The sequence below is a fragment of the Petaurus breviceps genome, unplaced genomic scaffold, assembly GCF_028583685.1.
Source record: "Petaurus breviceps papuanus isolate PSGF00001 unplaced genomic scaffold, PetGlider_PUasm1.0 37, whole genome shotgun sequence".
NCBI classification, from domain to species: domain Eukaryota; kingdom Metazoa; phylum Chordata; class Mammalia; order Diprotodontia; family Petauridae; genus Petaurus; species Petaurus breviceps.
This window is the reverse complement of record NW_027186296.1, coordinates 884990-905624: the sequence shown is the minus strand read 5'-3', so window position 1 is coordinate 905624 and position 20635 is coordinate 884990. Positions and strand designations below refer to the sequence as shown.

The 20635-nt window shown below is 39.0% G+C and overlaps 1 protein-coding gene across 6 annotated transcripts in view; it reads right to left on the bottom strand.

Moving 5' to 3' along the window:
- Positions 1 to 19721, bottom strand: part of MEIS2 (Meis homeobox 2) — a 231572-nt gene extending 211851 nt beyond the window's left edge. For 4 of the 6 annotated variants that reach the window (XM_069097628.1, XM_069097626.1, XM_069097631.1 and 1 more), the window contains exons 1-7: positions 18610 to 19721; positions 17326 to 17558; positions 15665 to 15806; positions 14892 to 14942; positions 13839 to 13889; positions 12758 to 12907; positions 2823 to 2937 (exon numbers count right to left, since the gene is read on the bottom strand). In XM_069097628.1, the coding sequence (XP_068953729.1) occupies positions 2823 to 2937; positions 12758 to 12907; positions 13839 to 13889; positions 14892 to 14942; positions 15665 to 15806; positions 17326 to 17558; positions 18610 to 18621 (754 nt within the window). In that variant the 5' untranslated portion in view covers positions 18622 to 19721. Of the gene's footprint in view, positions 1 to 2822; positions 2938 to 12757; positions 12908 to 13838; positions 13890 to 14891; positions 14943 to 15664; positions 15807 to 17325; positions 17559 to 18129; positions 18585 to 18609 lie in introns of those variants that run through there. The other 2 variants (XM_069097627.1, XM_069097630.1) reach the window with 1 other exon arrangement.
- Between the last annotated feature and the right edge of the window lie 914 nt (positions 19722 to 20635).

Here is a 20635-nt window from a genome sequence, read left to right as displayed (position 1 = left end):
CATGTATTGTTTTATAACATATGGCTATTAAAGTTTAATTTAAAATGTGTATGAAAACATTGTATTTAGTACAATTCATTCCTATTTTTTCCTGTTTATCATAATTTGTTTTGAAACTGAATCATTTTGCAGATTCCCATATGCCTGTTGTGCTAATAAATTTTGAATAACCAAGAAAATTATTTTCTGGACTACAAAGTCGACTTTGCAAATTCATACACTATAATGTTTAATATGAAGGGCCAAAAGCTCCCAACCTAAGTTTTGCATTATGCATCAACCCTAAGATTTAACCTAGGATAAACGCATGTGATTTCAGTCAATATCTCTGTTGACTTTGCCCTGAAGCAGATAATTAATCTTTCCCACAGAAAGCTACCTTGGACAATTCTGGGGGCCAAAATAGCAAACTACTATAAAGACCACTATTTTCAGGCATTTCCACTACAATGTCTAATCAAATATGATCTGCGCGCACATATACACACACACACACATACACACACACACACTACCACCACCACCACTACCACCAAAACAAAACAAAGAAAACACTCAGAATCAGCTCTAAAAAAAACCCTAAATGACCTTCTTCACTGTGGATACTTTCTGATGTCTAGTAGCACTACCAAGTATGGAATATTTAATGTGATAAGCCAGGTACAAAATTTCCAGTCTCAGACTAGGCTATTTCTACTGGTGACACTGTTCCTTTAAACTGTAATAGTAAAGATTATTGATGCCCTAGTTCTTATGCATATAAGCTACCATATCCATTTTTAATCCCACCAAGATATGATTAAAAGGAACAAAATCCTACAGGATTCAAATCCATCAGCATTGAATAAGTTGGTAGCACTACACAAGGCTTCTAGTTTTTCTTTCCCCAGAATGTGTTATCCCCAAATAAGGGAAACAGTCACCTAAGACATGCTTGAATCTTTTATTTTCCCTGCCAAAAAAATAAATGGTTGGGATGATAAAGCTATATACCTTAGGGGTTTACACAAGTATTCTCTGCCCCAAACCCTAGGGTCTTCTTTCTCTTTCCTCCCCTTGTCTCAGCCCCCTTCCTGCTATCTCTTTTGCCATAATTCAACTAACCCAACAGAACCAGTCAGTTTTAAATTTCAGTTGGGACCTTGGTGACCTGTTAATGAATCTACAGAGAGGAGAAAAACTCACAGTGTTGAGTTATGCCTGGTGTTGCTAGCTGACTTGGAGTCAGAAATGCTTGAAGCGTTAACGTAATTGCAAGAATGTGAAAAATGAAGCGCTGTGCTCCTGAGCAAAGCGAAAGGTCAAAGCAAGCCTCACACAAAACAAGTCTCTGGAAGATGGCCTCATTAGACCATTAAATCAGCTTCTCTTTTTTCCCTCTTTTGTAGAATGTTTAGGGTGTTGTATTTAATTAATAGATACATTTAACCCTTTCTAGCTCTGCAAATAGCTTTTATTTTAGGATGAGAGGGCAAAGGAGAGGAGAATAATAATAAAATTGAACTTACTTAAAAGTGCATTGCTGTGCACACATGGTTTGGACACATAGTCCAGTTGGTAAGTGCTTGGTGGAAGATAGTCACTTAGACTTATGGATCAATACACTGTATAGTTTAGTTCTCCCTCAGACCCACTACAAACAAGGTGGACACCATCTACTAAAAACATGAATATGTTTCACAATTTACTACCTAAGACGTTTTTCTCCATTGTAGGTCTACACTACTTTAAAAAGTCTATTTAAATTTTGAGCACCTTTTAAGCCATTTACAAGTGACTAGCTCTTGGCAAGGAGACTTTTCCAACCACTAGAATTCTCCTAGAACAACAGTGGTCCAAAGGCATACTCTAGAGCATGAAGAAGTGGAAACATCCCTTCCTATCCCCCACTTAGACTGGCACACACTGGAGATGACAGCTCAAGCTATTAACCTGTCCTCTACTCAGAAGCCTATCTAATGCTTAAATATTGGGGCCATAAACATAATCATAATAGAAATGAAATAGACCTAAAAGATCAGACACTAGCTAGTGTAAAATATTTCAAAGTTAAATCTATATACTCTCCTGGACCACATTCAATAATGCATCATCCTTTAAATTGCCATTTTACCCATGGAAGAGTCATTCCTACTAAGAGATAGTTGCTCTATATCTAGTTGGTGAATTTACAACAGTTATACCTATTCTCAATTAGACTTTGCCACCCTCCCTTACCATTGGTTGGCTTGGTTTTGGGGGATTTGGAGCTACAGTCATTATCCCAACCACTTAGAGTCAATGAAATGTAAACTGGGACACACAATTTGTAGGAATTTATAAATTAACTTCCTACATACTGGATTCCATAGAAAGAAATTATGTAACACTTCAAAAACAAATAAGAAAAGATTCCTTTTTTGCCTCTTCTATAACTTGTGAGCTTAATTACTTATGGTAAAGAAGCCTTTTATAATTGATATTACAAAATAAGTTCACTGTTTACAGTATAATTCAAATTATTGCGTCACAGCTAGAAAATGGGTCTTATATTATTTACTTACACCACATAAAAATAAATTGTAGGAAACCAAATTTATAAAAAAAAATTTGGTAGAACTAATCAATTGTTTTTGTAAAGTTAAAAAACTTCACTTCAATTTTTATTTTTTAAAAGTAAAGTAGGTTAAGAAAAGGAAATACTGTCTCCCTAAATTAATACTGATTAAACTTTCCTGACTGCCACTTTGTGTTTACACTAAGGTAGATGTACTGATATCATAAAATGTTAAAGTTATTTTAGTCATGCCTACTTTGCACAAGGAAAATGTTTGACCTTTTACCTTGCTCACTGCTGTTGTCTCCACTCTGGGAAGCATGGCCCCCACTGGAGGGCCCTGGGGTGCCTGCTGAGTGTGTTGAGGTTGCATCATCATGGTCTCTCCAAGATGAAGGGTTCTGGTATCAGGATGCCAAGGAATTTTTTCCCCCACAGTTTTCATTCCAGTCATAAATGAGGACCCAAAGAGTAGGAAGGGGACCAAGGTTGGGGGGGGGGAGAGAGAGAGAAAGAGAAAGAGAGAGAGAGAGAGAGAGAGAGAGAGAAACACATTAGTATTTGCAAAATTGGTGTTATATTGATGCCACACTTGCACTATATATCTTCCATAGCTACATATAAAAATAGAGGAGGAAAAAAAAAGAATTGCTTCCAAGGAGTAAATTTAAATTTCCCTATTAATCAAGAGACCCATCTTCTAGAAAGTTGATATTTCCTAATGAGGTTCTTATTTTAAGTATTTTATCATTCTGAAATGTTTTGGAGAATCCCAAACTGCTAGAAAGGGGAAAAAAATCAATACGTCTTTAAAGAATGATTTTCTGAAAAATTAACTGTGAGTTATATCATACAATACACCTCTTAGATATAATCCCCTATAAATGTGAGCTTATAGGAACTATCAAGGAATATGACCAGGTGATATTATAAGTATGTATATGTAGACACACACATATCCCTATATGTATACACACAAACACATACATCACATATGACTTATTAATATGTCACATATAACATAACAAGTACTGCATCACTTATTAATTTCTTTTATTGTTAATATAGTTAAGGTACAATAAAATGAGAATATATAAGACCCAGACTAGGAAGATGACAAGAATATCCGCTTCTCCACACACCACACTAGTCAGCCAATTTTAGCTCACTTCCCACGAGTTTTATAGAAGGGAGAATGACTTACTCATCTAAAGGGGAAAAGTGAGGAAAATAGTCATAGCTCAGTGCTACTTTTGGTGAGTGTATGCTCCTCCTGGGTCCTCCTCCCCTTTCCTGATCATTCCCAATACCCTGCTGTTGCTTAAAGGAAAACAGGAATTCTAATGTACAGGAAAGGCTTTATCAGCACCACATGAAGGCAGGCAAGAGATGGAATTTCCTCTGGCAGAAAAGGAGAGTAAGAACACATGAAACAGATCAGCCTTAGGGCTGGACTTGTGAGACTTGTCACCTGTATACGACAACCTAAATTAAGCACTTGGCTGCAACTTTCAGAAACATCCCCTCAGCAGCTCCCAAAAGAGAATCCCAACAATAATGCCAACCTTAGGAAATTATGCCCATCCCTACATAAATCAATCAATAAAGCTTCAGGCAAGCATACACATGCTATTTATACACCGTATGTAAATATTTGGAGCCATCTGAAAGTAATCTCACCAAACTGCTACTATATATAGTTCATCCATTTGATTTTTTGAAAAAAATCTAGACAAGGTTTGGTTCCCATATGAAATCAGCATTGTAAAGTACAGAACTAAAAAGTTCTCTTGAAAGCCTAGACATGATATCTTCTTATAAAACAACAACAACCAACTAACAAGCTTATTTTCCCTTTGAAGAACTGTCAAAAGACTGGGAAGACAAACAGACAAAAACAAAACCAAATACTGGGAAAGAATAATTTGGGAATTAACTTGAGATTTATTTTTGCTTCATTAAACTAACCCAAAAGCTTTATGGAAGGGTAATGATAGCTGTATGAAAAAAAAAAAAAAACAATCCCATTACCATCACTAAATGACAACAAGCAAAAAAGAGAACAAAGGAAACCAGAGAGCAGAAATGTATTGAATATTCACACTATATGGATATAGTATAAATCATACACACATACATTAAAAGTAAGGTAAGGGAATGAAACAGAAGGAAATGAAATGGAGACCAAAACAAGTTTCTCCACTGCCTAGATTAAGACAAAGTTGTGCCTATGAGCTCTTTTTTTTAATCTCTGAGTTAGGAAACCACTCAAATAGCTTCAAGCTGAAGGCAGACTGCAGACAGGGGCTCTTCAGCCCTCTGCAGCCTCTTAGAGTCAGCTGTTTGCCGGATGGTAATCAGATAAAGAACTGGAAGAATTACATGAAAAGAGGAAAGAAACAATAGCCTGGCATGAGTTTAGCCCTGCAACAACATAGGGCTTAGAATCTTCCTTTTAGAAAATGTAATAACTGCAACATGTTCACCTAGGCTAATTTTTTTTTAGTGTATACAGCAAATGATATTAAGTGCTGTAGTACTTTGAGTAAGGGAGCTGCTAGCAAAGTATCTTACCCTAATGAAAATGACAGTAATTAACCACTAACACTTCGGCTACGTTTAAAAGCAAATGTCATCCAATCACCACCATGTATTCTTTCAAACATAGCCATTGCAGTCTTTTGGGTTTGAAAAGTTGACTGGTTTGTAATGGATTATTGAGGACTTCCCACCATGGAAAACACTTGTTTTTCTACACCAGTCAGAGCTGAGTTTTGACCTAAACATTGGAAGACCATATTTCAGAAAGACAGACTGTATTGATTTAGAATTCATCAGATTTCTTGAGACAGTTTTCTTGAGGAAAGCAATTTGGCAATGTTTAGTTATGAGAAAGAGACAGAAAAAAAGTCTACATGAGCCAATATGACTTTCAAATAGGATGAGTCCTAGAGATGAGTTGGACTTCCAGGTTCCTTAAGTTTTCAGTCAGTTCCCATATTTGTTGACGCTTACAGAAGAAACCTATATTCCCTCTTTTCTTTCTCTTCCTCTTCTAATCGACAACAACAATAAAACAACCAGCACCCAACCCAGTTCTATAAAGTATCCTGAGGTGTTTGGTATCCATAAAATGCTTTAAGAGTATCCTAGGGGCAAGTTTCAGAGGCTCCCAAATACTAAATCATGATATTTATCTCCTTTGAAAGAATGAAGAACAAGTCACTCCTAAAAATTTGAACCTGTGATTCTCTGGAGATGTTAGGTCTTCAAAGCTCATGCTTAGACGATAAGTTGTTCCCTCTAGCTATAGACAGTGATGTAATCAGAGAGAGACAGATATTTGAAGATCTGGTAAATTAAGCTTTTCCTTGGTGGTGTAAAGAGTATAAACAATATGAACAGACAAAGCATGTCCTATTACCCCAATATCATTCATTCTTGGGTTGAAATATCTGTGCCTATCTCAGCTCCTCTTTTTTTTCTTTTTCATAAGTTTACATCCCTCAAAAGCAACTTCCTGGCTTTCTGCCCAATGATATGCAGAAGTTTTGTGGTTCCTGAAACAAAACTGACATACAGAAAAAGTAGTTTCTAACAGTATTGTTCTTGATAAATACACCAATTTGCTTTCATTACATAGATTACTGTGATCACAGAAATGGACATAGCTGTCTCTACAATTCATGTATATATCATTGAAGATTAAAGGGAAAAGCTATCACATTCAATGTGAATTATAACAACAATATTAATACAAACTGCGTTGTGTACATGTAACTCACATGCATGATTTATGTACACACATATGTAAATGAACCCAGTAGTTCATCAGTAAGCATAACCTTATATTGTGAAGATACACAAAGCCAGGAGTACATGTTTCTATTCCCACTGGTTTTAATAATTGGGAGTCAAATATGGTACTCTCCTTACTCTTACATAATTGCGTTAAAGAGCCGTGTTACCAAGAGAAAAGCAGTGAATACTGAGTGGAGCACAATAGAAAGAGATGGAAAATAGATACAAGAAGCTACGTCTCAAGGGGCAGTATTTTCTATTTGCTGGGCTACAGACTCACAGCTGATAATGCAAGTTGTAATTAATATAAAAGCAGGAGACAATATGGGAAAAGCTTGTAGTCACAGGGCCACAGGAGATCACTCTGCTGCTATCCACTGTTTCTCATTTACACACACAGTCTTCCCGAGGAAACACAATTTTGCCAGTGTTTTCTCCCTTGAAAGTTAAAAAAAATTGATTTAGCACGATCATTGAATTTTGCTAAATCTAGAAAAGAGCATGGAGAGGACAAGAGTCTCTAGGCAGATGAAGCAAATCTGATGTGCTTGTCTTTTGCAGATGCTGCAAATCTGTTGAAAACTTTAAGCATTTTAAACTATTAAAACATGACTGTGGAAGAGATGTTCTCAGGTATATTTGCTATCATATAATACTAATTTAAATCCTAGCTATTCACAGATATCCTCCTGTTTATATGATTTAATCCTTCTCACCTCTCTTTTATTTCCAATGGACAATGGGTCAAAAAGTCCAAGGCTTTTAGGTAAATGAAAAACTGAAAAAGTAAAATGTGTCATCCTTGTTTAGAAAAAAGAAATTGATATGTCTGCACCACAAGGCCTCTCAAAGATATTTGGAAACTCATCTTCCACATAAGTCTAATTATAATTTTTATGGATGCAAAAACTTTTCTTAATAACAAATATTAAGATGCACTCTTTTTCTCTAGGCCCCATAGTTATGCCATAATATGTTTCTTCAAACCAAAAATTTTACGTGCCTTTGAAAAATAGAATAAAGTTATCCAGTATATAGATTTTCATGGTCTGCTTGGTAAACAGCAATAGTAAACATATGGGAAGATATTTCCAATAAGAAAATGGAGCATGGAAAACTCTGATTTAACTTGATATATCTGTTTATAATAAAGGCAAGGAGGCATAATATCAAAACAAAGTTGAACTTCGAACAAATTTTCTGTGAGCCGATGTTTTTTGTTCCTCTTGGCATTACACAAATACAAGAAGGAGAAAAAATTAAGATTAACACTGGAGACTTCATGTCTTGAAGTGTTTGCTTCCATAAAGTATTGGCAAATTTCTCTGCCAGGTTAAAAAAAAGATTGAAAGTTTCCCTCTCATAACTCTGAGTTCTAGGAAGAATATTGGAGACTTCAAAACTGCAAAATTTTCTTTAAGACTATAAACAGTTCTTGGGTCTTCTCTCATTTGTTTATCTCCACCCTAAACTGAGGTTTAGAAGAACTAAGTGAGACATTGTCAATAAGCCACCAGCTACCATAAAGTCAAGATAATCTGTGAATGACCCTTCCACTTAATCATTTAATAGAAATGTTCCTTCGAGGGATAGAGGACTTGTATTATGCTATATATGAGATAGTGCACATATTTTTTTTTCCTCTTCCACAGAATAATCAATTGAATAAAAAGTACAAAATGAACTAATAAAAAACAGTTTTTAAACAATGTCCAACTAGCTGTTGTCAAGCGAAACTTTGTCTTAGGTCATCTGATCACAATTACATTTTTAAAAAGCCCTCAACCTCATAACCTTTAATGATTTAAATACAGTAATTATACCTGACAGGAAATTCACATGAAAGCTATTGACTATCAGATCTCAAGTGTCCTCCCTCACCTCCTTAAACATATACGAAAGCATCCCCCATGTGTTGGCCCATAGGTGGAACACTACTGAAGTTCTCCTAAACTGACTTATCAAATATAATTTACAATGGAACCTAAGACAATGTTTGGGAAGTGCAAATGTTAGCAGTATTTTTTAATCATAACACATATTCGTTTTTCCCTTTAATGTTCAACAAAGCAACAGGACATCTAAATCCTTTTATTCTGTACACTTTTCAGTAGAATTTTATCTCAGGGCCCTTGCTTGTATATATAAAGTTTATATGAACTTTCATCTCGGAAAGAGGTTGTTCATGTCTAGACCCACAGCAATTTGAAAAACCCCACGAAAATAACTAAAACTTGACATATATTCAGAAATATTATGTATAAAGACACTAACATATGATCATCTTAAAATATAAATGCTAACATGAATTATGATATTAATATTTAAATCAAATAGGTAATCAATTGAGGCACTTGCGGCCAACTGATTGGATTTATTTTCTCTTACATATCACAATATAGTGGCTTTTACCCATTAATTTTGAAAATTATATACAACTACACTAATATCAAGCAAGCTCTGAATTTGGCTCAGGAAAGAAATCACTATATTTCATTTGTCAACAGGCAAAAGCTATGTGCAAAATAAAATGAAAATATCTTCAGGTTTTCTGAAATATTACAGACTGAAAAAAAGTCATAGGTATTCAATAGCAAAGAGAGTTTTCAAGTAGGATCTATTTTTTAAAAATTGATTTTTTGACATGTTTATTGTAAATATGATAAATATGAATGACTGGGAAAACTGACATGAAGTACAGCTGGAGTCCAGATCTTTTTTTCTTTCCCCTTTATCTTTTCTCCCCTAATGTTCCGGTTTAGCCAGAGTGTGACTATAATTGCCTGTTTCCTACCTGCGGCTAATACCTTTGAACACTTAAAAAATAATTACAGTGTTAAAAATGCAAATGATAATTATGTGTTATTATATTTACTAAACATAATGGAGTGATAACCAAAATTGTGAATTTCCAGTGACTCAAATGGATACTGTTTGATTTCCAAATTCCCTTGCCCCTTTATACTTATTATGCTAGTTTTCAATAAGATAAATTCAATATATTCATTACCTCAAGGAAAACTATGAATCTGACTGCTTTCAATGCACCTATATATTACTTTGACTGAGACAAGTTTTTATATAAAATTAATGGAGTCAGGCAGTTTACCATGATAACAGCCGAGTTCACAAAAGGACATCCCCAACATCTAAAACCACTCTTAAAAGTCACCCAGTAACACTTGTTATTCTTATATTTGTTTCACTTATTTTGATTCATTTCTATTTTAGTATCTTATAAAAGGAATACTATTGAAAGCTGTATTAGTACCTACTCTTCCGCTGCCCCCTCTCTCCACACCTCCTGCAACACACAGACTCATGCACTTCTGCATGCACGTGCTCATGCACACACAGGCACACAGTGTAGCTGGATAACACTTAATAAGGTAGAGGTGTATGTGTTTTGGGGGTGTCAAACAGCTGTCACAAACTGTCACCTCCACAAGAGAAACCTTGGCACACAACAAATTAAACTACATTTCTTTTTTAGCTGTCATTATTCATAGCCAATAAGTCGAAATGTTCTCAGTATTTCATGTGCAAATAAAACCATGAGGAAACTCAGTAGATCAGAACTGTGGGCCAACAGATAAAACAGGGGGGAAAAAGGCATGCTGTCTCTGTCCTTCTGAAGTGGCTCCTCATCACCCCAACACCAACTTTCACCAAATAAGATCCAGCCTGGGGCTATTTATTAAATATGTATATCAAAGCAAATGAAAAAACAAACTGGAGATTCAAATTGAACGCATTTGCATGCTGAATTTTCTGACTGCTATTACTTCTCAGGTGCTATCTCAGTGAAAGTTTTTCTTGTGCTGGAGATGGGTGGAGAAAGGAGAGAGGCCTGGAGAAGGAGGGAAGTCTGAACTGTGAAAGTAAATATTTGCCCCTGAATGGGGTGGAGGGGAGGGGAGCTCCAGAAAGTAGTACAATAAATGTACAGGTTGCCTAAAACTACTTCCCAAATGGAGCAAGCAGAGCTTTCAGAGAATCTAGAAATGGTTGTTCACCCCTATAACCCCAAATCCTAAGTCGAGTCAAGAAGCATTGAGCAAAATATCATGGCGTGATGCATTGTTTCATTCCCAAGTGGGATGGGGTGATGGTGGCTCAGATTATTGTTTCCTTTCTAAACAAATAATGAGGTGGGGAGAGAGTAAAGTTATGGTTTACCTCTTTGAGAATGAGGTGACAAATGGTAATGGATTTGAGATAAATCAGTTGTCTGTTTGCTTGCATTTGTGTCTGTATGTTGGTTTTTTTTTTGGTGGGGGGTGGGGGAGTGAGAGTGACAACACCATAGCCTATATGCAGAATTCTTTTTTTTTTTTGACAAGATGTTTGTTAAATCATTAAAACAGTAACCTCCAAACTAGTCTTTTCATAGTGACATATTAATTTAAATATTAAATATTATAATGATCTCTCAGAATGGCTTAAGTATTTTTCGTCAGTTGAAATCCTAAACAGGCTAGTCAATCTAATTTCTTCAAAATAAACACAAGTATGTTTCATTTCTATATAGCCTCTTGAAAAAACTGTTGCCAAGAACCTGTTCTATAAAGCCAACAAATTGGGATTCTTTTTAAAAAAGTAAGAAAAAAGGTATATAGCACAGGACCCACATACTTCTCCAATTCTGCAATTGATGTAAATAAGTCTCTCCCCTCCATCTCCATTCCCTTAATAATACATATGTATATGGATTTTGGGTCATGAAATAGTAAAAATAAACAAACACATTTTGGAAGCGAGTGTCATGCCTCATAGACCACATCCACAAATCATATAGTGGATCAGCAAATAAACTTTCAGTCACTGCTGTGACCCATTTGATTTCACTTAATATACTCAAAATGCAAAATAGGTCCCTAAGAGCCTCCCTCAACCCTCCATATCAAAATAAGAAATAGATTAGGAAGCTTTTGACCCTGGTACATTTGTCTCAGAATTTATCCATCTCAACATCTCAGGTGGAGATTAAAAAAAAATAATCTTGTTCTAATTCTTACCTCCCATCTAGTATAAAGGTTAGGTACTAAATTCACATAAATGTATATACACACATATATGTATATGTGCGATTCATATATATATATATATACATATTCATATTCAGTTAAATTTAAAACTTTTTTTTTCTAAAAGGAGTAGTGATGGAAGGGCAACTGCAGTTTATTCTCTTGGATTTAAATCTCCTTAATCTTAACTCATAGGAATGGGGGAGAATGAGAGGAGAGGCAAACTATTTTCCTATTTCAAAGAACAATTTTCAGGGCTTAAGTTCACACTAAGTGTTAAATTAATATTTCAGCCACTAAGTTATTAGACTATATCATTTAGTTTATGAGTTCAATTGAATCTAATCTGTGTAAACCCCTTCTCCCCACCCCCAAGGCTAGGATCCTATAAATAAACTGTAGCTCACACCCACTCTTTTTTAACCTAGCCACTCTTTCCTTCACTACCAGCTGCAATCTCTCTACTTATTGCTTTTTCAAATTTCCAGTCTCACTACATATGTTTTTTAAAGCATCAGATTCACTAGATCTGTTCCAAAATAGAATGAAAAAAAAAACAGAATAGAAAGAAACCTCCTTCCCTTGCCTGACAAACACAAGTGCTTCTTTACTATACCCACTCTACTCCTTCACCAACTGTTAAAGTGTTAAAATCAACCACTAACCTATGGTTACCCAATCATAATTCTCTTCAGCTCTCTGTAATACATTGCTAATAATTGGTTCATCAAGGTTACTGTCTTTTATTATGAAGATGCTTCAGGCACTTGGCAATAAGTCCATATTCTGACAATAAGTTGTTTTAGTGCAAAAGCACTGAAAACTCTCTTCAGTGAGTCCCCCTCTCAACCCCCCCCCCCATGTAAAATGCCAATAATTCTCAATTCTGTCATCTGTATGGGCAAAGGAAAAAATCAGCACTCACTTTCCTCCTAAAAGAATTTGTTTTGCCCACCATCCCTCCCCCCAAATTCTCTTCACATGCTCCCCAGTTTTCTCGCCTCTATTTTCTTCCTCTACTGCATAGATTATAGGGTTGGTAAGGCAGAAAAGGCACCGGCCACCACATCAAACAAACAATTTGCTAACACTACAAGTCGCCCAGATCCAGGAAACTTGACAAATTATCATCGCAAATCACTCTGCTGCCTCTACAAACAGCCTGTCCAGGGAAGTGCAGAAAGTAAGGAAGAAGGAAGAGAATCAAGAAAGTAAAAAACAAACAAAAACACCTGCAAAGCAACAGAATCCTTGGGCATATACAAAAGCATGATAATTTTCTTTTAAAAAGGTTGGGGGAAGGGGAGATATGGACTCTACATCAGGCAATAAGTACAAGTCACCTAGGGGCCTTTTCAAATATCAGAATGTCAAAGAGTTCAACAAGACTTACATGGTCAGCTAGATTTGTCGAAGATCCTGAGAGCTCTTCATGGTCAGATTTGGAGCTGCCGTCCCTCTCATCAATAACTAAGTCAATGGGCATTTTCCCTTTCAAACAACTAATGTACCGGTGGCAAAAGTTATCGCACAGCTCATGGACCTTGGGGAAAAAAAAAGAGGTTCATCATAAGTTTTTTTGTTTTTTTTTTAATGACTGCTATTGTTTGCTTTACTCAGTTGCATGTGTGTTTTTAAGAAGAAATATAGTACAAGGTTATGTTTAGAAAAAACAATGTGAAGTATCCCAGGAGTAACTCTAATTAAGGGTTATAATAGTCAAAGTCGAGGAAACAATAGAGAAATTGTTGCAGCATATATTATTCTCTAGAGACTATCCTAAACAAGTTATAACACAAAAAAAAAGAAAAAGAAATAGAAATACTAGGTTCAAACTAAGATTTTAAAAGAGGTAAATCCCATGACATAACATCAAAATATTAAAAACACTGGACCTAATTAAAAGATCTCTTTAGAGAATTTATAAACTCAGCAAAGTATTACTTGTAACTTGGTAGCAGAGTTGTTTGAACTGGGATCAAAATATGTAGATTATAAAATACCTATGTATAGGTAAATCTGTACATGAATCTATAAGTATTTCCTGGTTAGGAAATGAGCTGCATTTAATGGAGAAACTGTAAGACTGGGTGTCTGGCTAAACCAATGGTTTATTGCATTTCAAAATAATCCTGCATGGGGTGGGGGGGGAAGAGTGGGAGGGGAGATGTCCTGGGGAGGAATAATTAAAAATACATTTACAAAATTATGTTATCCACCTCTCTTATGTTTGCGGCTACCAAATAAAGAACCTGGCTAAAGGACAGTTTGAAGAAAAGGCCTCCGAAGACTGGCATGGTTTGGGGGCAGCCCCTATTATCTTCTTGCATTGACTACAATATATCAACCCTGAGAGAGATGCCCCTGGGGTCCAATCTCTCTGGCCAATGTCTCTTAAAAATCAAAGCTCAACTACAGGGTGGAATTGGAGATGACAAGGTAGACTGTGATATTTCCACCCTCTTCTTGCTTACCTTTTCTAACTCCAAAAGATGAAACCTTAGTACTTGAATTGCTTGTATCATCTGAAAGAAAGTTTTAAAATTGGAGTTAGGTATATAAAAGTGATTGGGGTGGGTGGTTAAGGAAATTGGTTGGACTAGGATGAAGCGATGGTCCCTAAGAGCCTGGAAGGAGTCTGGGCAGAGCCCAAATGGACCAGAAACACGGCTGGAGAGGAACACATTGCTGAGAATTTTCACTTACTAATCAGGCTTCATTTAGACACTCAGATCAACCTGAACTTAAGCTAGGTACTTTAAATTTTTTCTCTCATATTCATTTTGCTGTCCCTACTGACAAGCAGGATTTTACTGAGGCCTGCCAGGTCTCAATATCCTTTCCCTTTTCTACCCAACACTCTTTTCTACCCCCTCAGTGTCCCACCCCCAGCACACACACATACACACAAACAAAACACCCACCCTAGAGCGGGCTTTTGAGACTTACACACTAAAGCAATGGAAATGCTCTAGATGAATGGTGAGCTAACATCTTGGAAAGAAGATTTAAGTACTTTTAATATTGAAATCATCCAAATTAGCAAAAGAATTGCAGTTAAAATTGACCAGCGAGGTGCTCTCCCTTCCCCCTCACAACGAGCTCGACTTCGCCCTGCAGTTACTTCCTAGGCTTTAGCTGACCGTGGCTCTGCAAGCGGCCTTTGCAATACAAAGGAAGTAGCTACACTTCTCCCGGGTTCTCTCAGAAAGTGAAGCTAGTAGGATTCCGTTCTTAATCGTCCGGCTACCTCCCTCCCTCTCCAAACCACCCTCTTCCCAGTTTCTGGCTCCTATTCTTGCTCCCTCTTCTCTCTGCTCGTTTCCCCATGGTCTCCAATGCCGGGACTCTACAGGAGAACTTTTTAAAATTTTTATTTAAAAATTTTTAACGACCTCTTGCCCTCAAGTATCCAAAGTGGAGTTTATTGAGTGTGTCAAAAGCTATAATAAGGATCTAGGGGATAGGGGGAGTGAAGGGAAGTTTCGGGTGGGGGACAGGAATACAATAAAAATTGTGAGCCTTACCAAATTGTCCAACTCTGGATTAGAGGAAAAAAGTGGTTTTTCAGCGCGAACCTATAAGAAGCAGGAAAATAAGCATAAATTACGGCTCCCTTTTACACCACTGTAACTGAATGAATTGGGGGTTGCTTGTAATAATGTGTAAAGGTGAATAAGGGTAGGGAATAGAGAATAGGATAGGATATAACATGAGAAACAAATTAGTCCATCAAACGAGTAAGGATCTAATGGAAAAAAAAATTCTCTGACCCAGATGCCATTCTAGGGGAGCAGGAACCCCCAATCTACAACCTAGGCCTGGGGCCATTTTTACTCACTTTCTCTGTCCTTTAATCCTGTTCAGATTTTGTTCTCTCATCTCCCTACCTTTCCTTGATAGTCCTGAATAGAGGGACTTCCACTTTCTCAGTCAATGAGCTACTGACACCCCCTTACCCCAATTCTTGATTAAGTAGCTATTAGTAAGGAAGGGAGCCAGTCGCCAGATGAGAAGTAGGTCAACTTTAATTCAAGGGTCGAGCCCTAGTATTCCTCGCTGGGGGGGAAAACAAACACCCACATTTATCTCGAGTTCCAATTTGCCTCCAGGCTCTGAGATGGGGAGGAGGGAGAGGGGAATGGAAAAGAGGAGGGGAGGTAGGGGACCTATTGAGTTTCTTTCTGTCTTTTTCTCCCCTTTTCAGTCCTCCTTAAAAGTAAAACTCATAGGAAGGGAGAGTGCAAAAGTGTCAGGGCCATAGCGGGAGGGGGGAAGAATAGGTCAAGATTGTTTAGACCTGTTTTGCGAAGACTGCGATGTCCTCGTTGAAGGAGTCGGAGGAGCAGACGTCTCCGCCGGCCACTCCGGGTTCCCGGGGAGTGCAGGTCGCCAACTCGCACTTCTCAAAGACCAGAGCTAACAGAGGAAACAACGGGTGCCTAACGGGTAGCACCACACAAAGACACACACACAGAGAGATGGGGGTGCAAGGGGGAAGGAGGAAGAACTGTAATCAACAAGTTTTGAGGGGGTTTCATATACAAACACTCTGCACTGCACAGCCCTAAAGTGTCGTCAGTGAGCTGGGCCAATGCCGAAAGTAGAAAGAGGGTGGGGGAAAAAGCTGGGTCCCTAGCCACTTCCACTGGCTTAAACCCCTACAATCTGGGGTGAGAGAAGTCCTGCGGACACTTTGCCCGAAATTAAAATAGCAGCAACTTAAAAAAAAAAAAAAGCAATCAAACAAGCAGGGACCTCACATTAACAGTAGTACTGGGCTGATCCAGGTCTATTTGCGTATAACAGAGAAAGCCTAAACTCTTGACCACTGTGATATTGTACCTTAAATGGGAAAGACTGTCGAACCAAAAGCTGTTTAAAGGGCCTATTTTCATGGGATACCAAAGAAGACACGAAACTACACAGACACACGGATTTAAAGGAAGTATCTTCCCCCAATCCTCCTAGTACAATTGGTTGCTGTTCAGTTAAAATCACAAGACAAGGTAATAATAATATTATTGAAAAAAAAAAAAACACGGAAAGAATCCCACTCACAGAAATGTTTTACCCTGGATTTATAACAGACAAAAATGGTCTTGTATTAACTTTGGAAGAGTGTGTTTGTTCTTTGTGCTTCTTAAAGCCTAACTTCGTTTATTTTCCACTGGGATGCTTGGTTGTCCCTTCAGGGTAAGTTTGTGTTTACCAACTGACCCCCTAATACCTCCCCCACCACACCTCTTTCCCCTACTTACGTTCAGCCCCAAAGAGGCAGTATATATCTCCTATACTTCAGCTGTAGTGCACCCCATCCCTTCCCCCAGATCCCGCTCAGCTCTCAGAAAGTCAATTAAAGAAATCTCCATACATCTCCCAAGAACACCTTTTTGCAAAGCAGCACCCCTGCCCCTTTAACTTCATAGTAGAGTTCAGTAGTCTGCCCCTTTTACTTGCAGAGAACTAAGGTAGTGGATCTAGGTTTCCTGGCCAAGAGGAGCTACCCGTCTCCTCTCTCCAGTTGAATTTAGTGACTCCCAGAGTCTCGTAGGAAACAGGAAAAAAAGAAAAAAAAAAGTTGTGCTTTATTTGCTGGAAACTTTCCCCTTTTCCTTGTCCCCTCTCTGGTTAGGGTCCATCCAAAAGATCAGAAACTTAACCTTTCAGCAGGAGTGTTATGCATTAAGATGAGTCTCCCTCAAATTTCTAGAGATTAAAACACACATGAATCACAAGGGGAGCGAGGGGGGGAATAGTTTTTGGTGACCGGGATTCTGTATAGGGAGAAAGATAATTGTACCTAATTCACTGAACACGTCCACTTTCTCTTCTGCATTCCACAGGACAAGGATTACCATCCCTTGCCTTCTCCATTCTCACCCCACCAAATATAAAACAGTTATCACCCCTCTCCCCCCAAAGCCATTCAGCAAACTTGGCCCAGGAGATAGGGTTTACCCATAGATTGCGTCCTTGTCCCGCTTCAGGGCGTCATTGACAGCGGATCCCATGCTGGCGGGCATGACATTGGGGTGCGGGGCGTGGGCTCCGTAGTGCTGAGTAGCGTGGAGCGGCGGCCCGTGGTTCAAGTGGTGAACCGGAGGGATCGGCCGTGGAGCGTGAGGGTCTCCGTACATGGAAGCCGGCACCCCTACTCCGTCCATCCCGCCGTAATGGGGAAGCTCATCGTACTGTCAAAACGGGTCAGGAAAGGGGAAGGAAGAAGATTGAGAAGGCAGAGAGAGAGAGAGAAAAAAAGAAGAGAAGAGGAAAGGAGAGAGAGAGAGAGAGAGAGAGAGAGAGATTAAAAAAAAAACAACAGACAACAAAGTCAGAAGAGAGTGAAGTACCGAAACGAGTTAGGCAGACAGAAACAAAAGCAGTCAAAACAACAGATTTGAAAGTTGTAAATATATGTATGTATAATATCTGTGTGCTAAAAAACTATAAACCAAGAGAAGAGGAGGGGGGCTAAGAGGTTAAGGTCTGGGGAGCAAGGCGGTGGCTCCACTTCGGCCAGAGGAAGAAAAGAGATAAAAAGGAAACAAGGGAGAACTGGAGTTGCTCTGAATAGGGAAGCCCTTGAGCCCACCCCTAACCCCCCTTTCCTTCCATCCAAAGGATTCAATAAATCAAAAGCCGAAATGAAACAAAATAAAGGAAAGAAAACGCTAATAATAACAACGTTGAAGACGACCACAACCAGTCCCTCCCCGGGGGCAGGGGCCAAAGAGGGGTTGGAGGGAATAACGTGAAAGTTACCAGAAACATTATTTAGCAGCGGATTCCCTGCGTCCTTGTCAAATTCAGAGACAAAACAAGCAGCAAAATATTGTCTAGGCAGCAGCTCCCCTCTGCAGCCCGTGCTACTGAGCAGAGGGAGCAGCAGCAACAGCAGCAGCAGCAGGAGAAACAGGGGAATCGCGCTGCTGGGGTAAAAGCTGGAGCGAGGAAAAAGCATGTAACAATTGCACACACAACACACACGCTCACACTCGCCCTTTCGCCCGCTCACACACCCGCTCTAACACGCGCGCCCAGACACGCACACACGCGCGCGCACTCACACACAGGCACAAGAGGGAAAAAAGAAGCCGATGAATAATTTTGCTGCTATTTTTTTTTAAATACTGGCCGCCATCATCAAGCAGCGAGCAGCAGCAGCTCTGTAGAGGAGGCATCGGACAGGCCCCTTTTAGGAGAGGATTTATATCTAGGTAAGTGTTGGAGATTTAAACCTACCCTTTGCGCCATCAGTCTGCGCTCCAATAAACTCCTGGATGTGTCGTATATTTAATATCCCAGTCCGGTTAAGAAAGTGATTTAGGCTGAAGATTCCTTGGGTTTTCCCCCCAAACCAAGGAGACTTCTGATTCTCCAATTAAAAAAAAAAAAAGCCCAGGCAAAACAACGAAGAGTTTTTTTTTCCTGTGATATTTCTTCTTTTTCTTTTTTTCTCTTCTTCTTCCTCCTCCTGCTCTTCCTCCTCCTCCACCACCACCACCTCCTCCCCCTCCTCCTCTCTTCTTTTCCCCCTTTTCTGCCCTCTTCCCTTTTTTTTAAAAAAAAAAAAACAAAAAAAAAAAAAAAAAAAAAAGAAAGAAAAGAAAAAGAAAAGAAAAAAGAAGAAAAAGAAGACGAAAAAAATTTGTCAAGCCCCCGAACTGAAGGTTACGATCGGCCCGTCAGCAGCCCACATGTAACCAAACTGTCGTGTCTCATGGCTTTTTGCCACTCCAGCTGTCAATCAAAGCCAGGGAATGTCAAGGTAGTGAATGAATGATGGTTGATGATGATGAAGAGGAGAGGAGGAATCTTTCAGACCCGTTTTTTTTTCTTCCAGTAAAACTCCTCGAGGGATTTCTGCTTCTCTTTTTTGGTGGTTTTAAAAAAAAATTCCCTTTTCCCCCCGGATGCCTATGTTATGATCCTCGCTCTTTAGAGTACTGTGCAGGGAAGGCAGGAAAAAAAAAGAAAAAGAAAAAATGAATAGTTTGCAAAAACTGGACTTCCTCCCTCTCTCTTTCGTGGTAGATATTCTCCTCTCTCTCTCTCTCTCTCTCTCTCTCTCTCTCTCTCTCTCTCTCTCGCTCTCTCTCTCTCGCTCTCGCTCTCTCGCTCTCTTTCTCTCTGTGAGATGAGTGAGTGTCAGTAAGTGTTGGCAGGTTGGCTGCTGCCTGGCTTATAGAAGAGACTCAGTTTTGCAGCGCTGATCGGCGGGAGAATGAAATGACGGAACCCGGAAGTCGTGGTGGCCATAGCCAGTCCTACAACAGAGACATACAGGGAGAGGGGAGAGGGAGAGAGGAGAGAGGAGACTAAAGCCTATGATATGCAGAGTATGCAATCAGCACTGCTTCAACTCCACATGGGGAGGAGGAGGAGGGAGGAGGGGAGGTGGGGGTGGGGGGGGGGGAGAGCCACACAACAGATCATACCCATAGCAAATCAGCGTTCCTTTTCATACAGGGGGAGAGAGAGGGAGACTGTGCAGGAGAGGGGGAGAGGAAGAGAAGTGTGTATGTATGCATGGGGAGAGAGGCAGGGGAGAGGAAAACTGCAGAAAGCCAGAAAGTACGGTACAATCTTAGATGTGTTTTGATTTTTAAACTTATTTTTAGTTTTTTTTTTTTTTTACCAATCATAAATATCTTCTGCCTGCATTGCTTTAGCGTACGCTTTACGTGGTTTTCCTCTATTTTTTTTTTAAATTTAAATCTCTATTTTGCCCAGCCCTCTGCCTTCAGAAGCATCGAATGTTTTGCGAAAATCCAGGGGGCATCCTTTAGAGGCAAAGTTGGTCGTTTTTAGGAAACGAGCTCGATTTTAGCCGAATACTGCGTTTCTGCCACAGTGTTATTTTCTACAGTGCTGCTTTTTCCCCCCGTGTGGATTCATTACCTTCTTAAATATTAATTTTCCAGGACAAGAGGACAACATCTTAGGCTCAAACTGTACCCGCATCGAGCTCCATTAAAGGTGTTGCTGAGGTCCACCACTTTGTGTTGTTTGGTAGCGGCGGGGAGGTGGTACGGGTTGTGGTAGGAGCAAGAGAAGACCTTTTAGTTTCTGATGTAGAGGTTTCCAGTCTTAAAAAGGATTTGTGAGTGTGTATGCGCGCGCGCGTCCGTGTGTGTGTATGTGTGTGTGTGTGTGTGTGTGTGCACGCGCGCGCGCTCGTGTTGCTAACAAAGTCGAGTTCACTTTGAGTAGTAAAAAGCGCCGGTGAGATGCAGATTTGCATGTGCCTTTTTTGAGCCTTTAAACT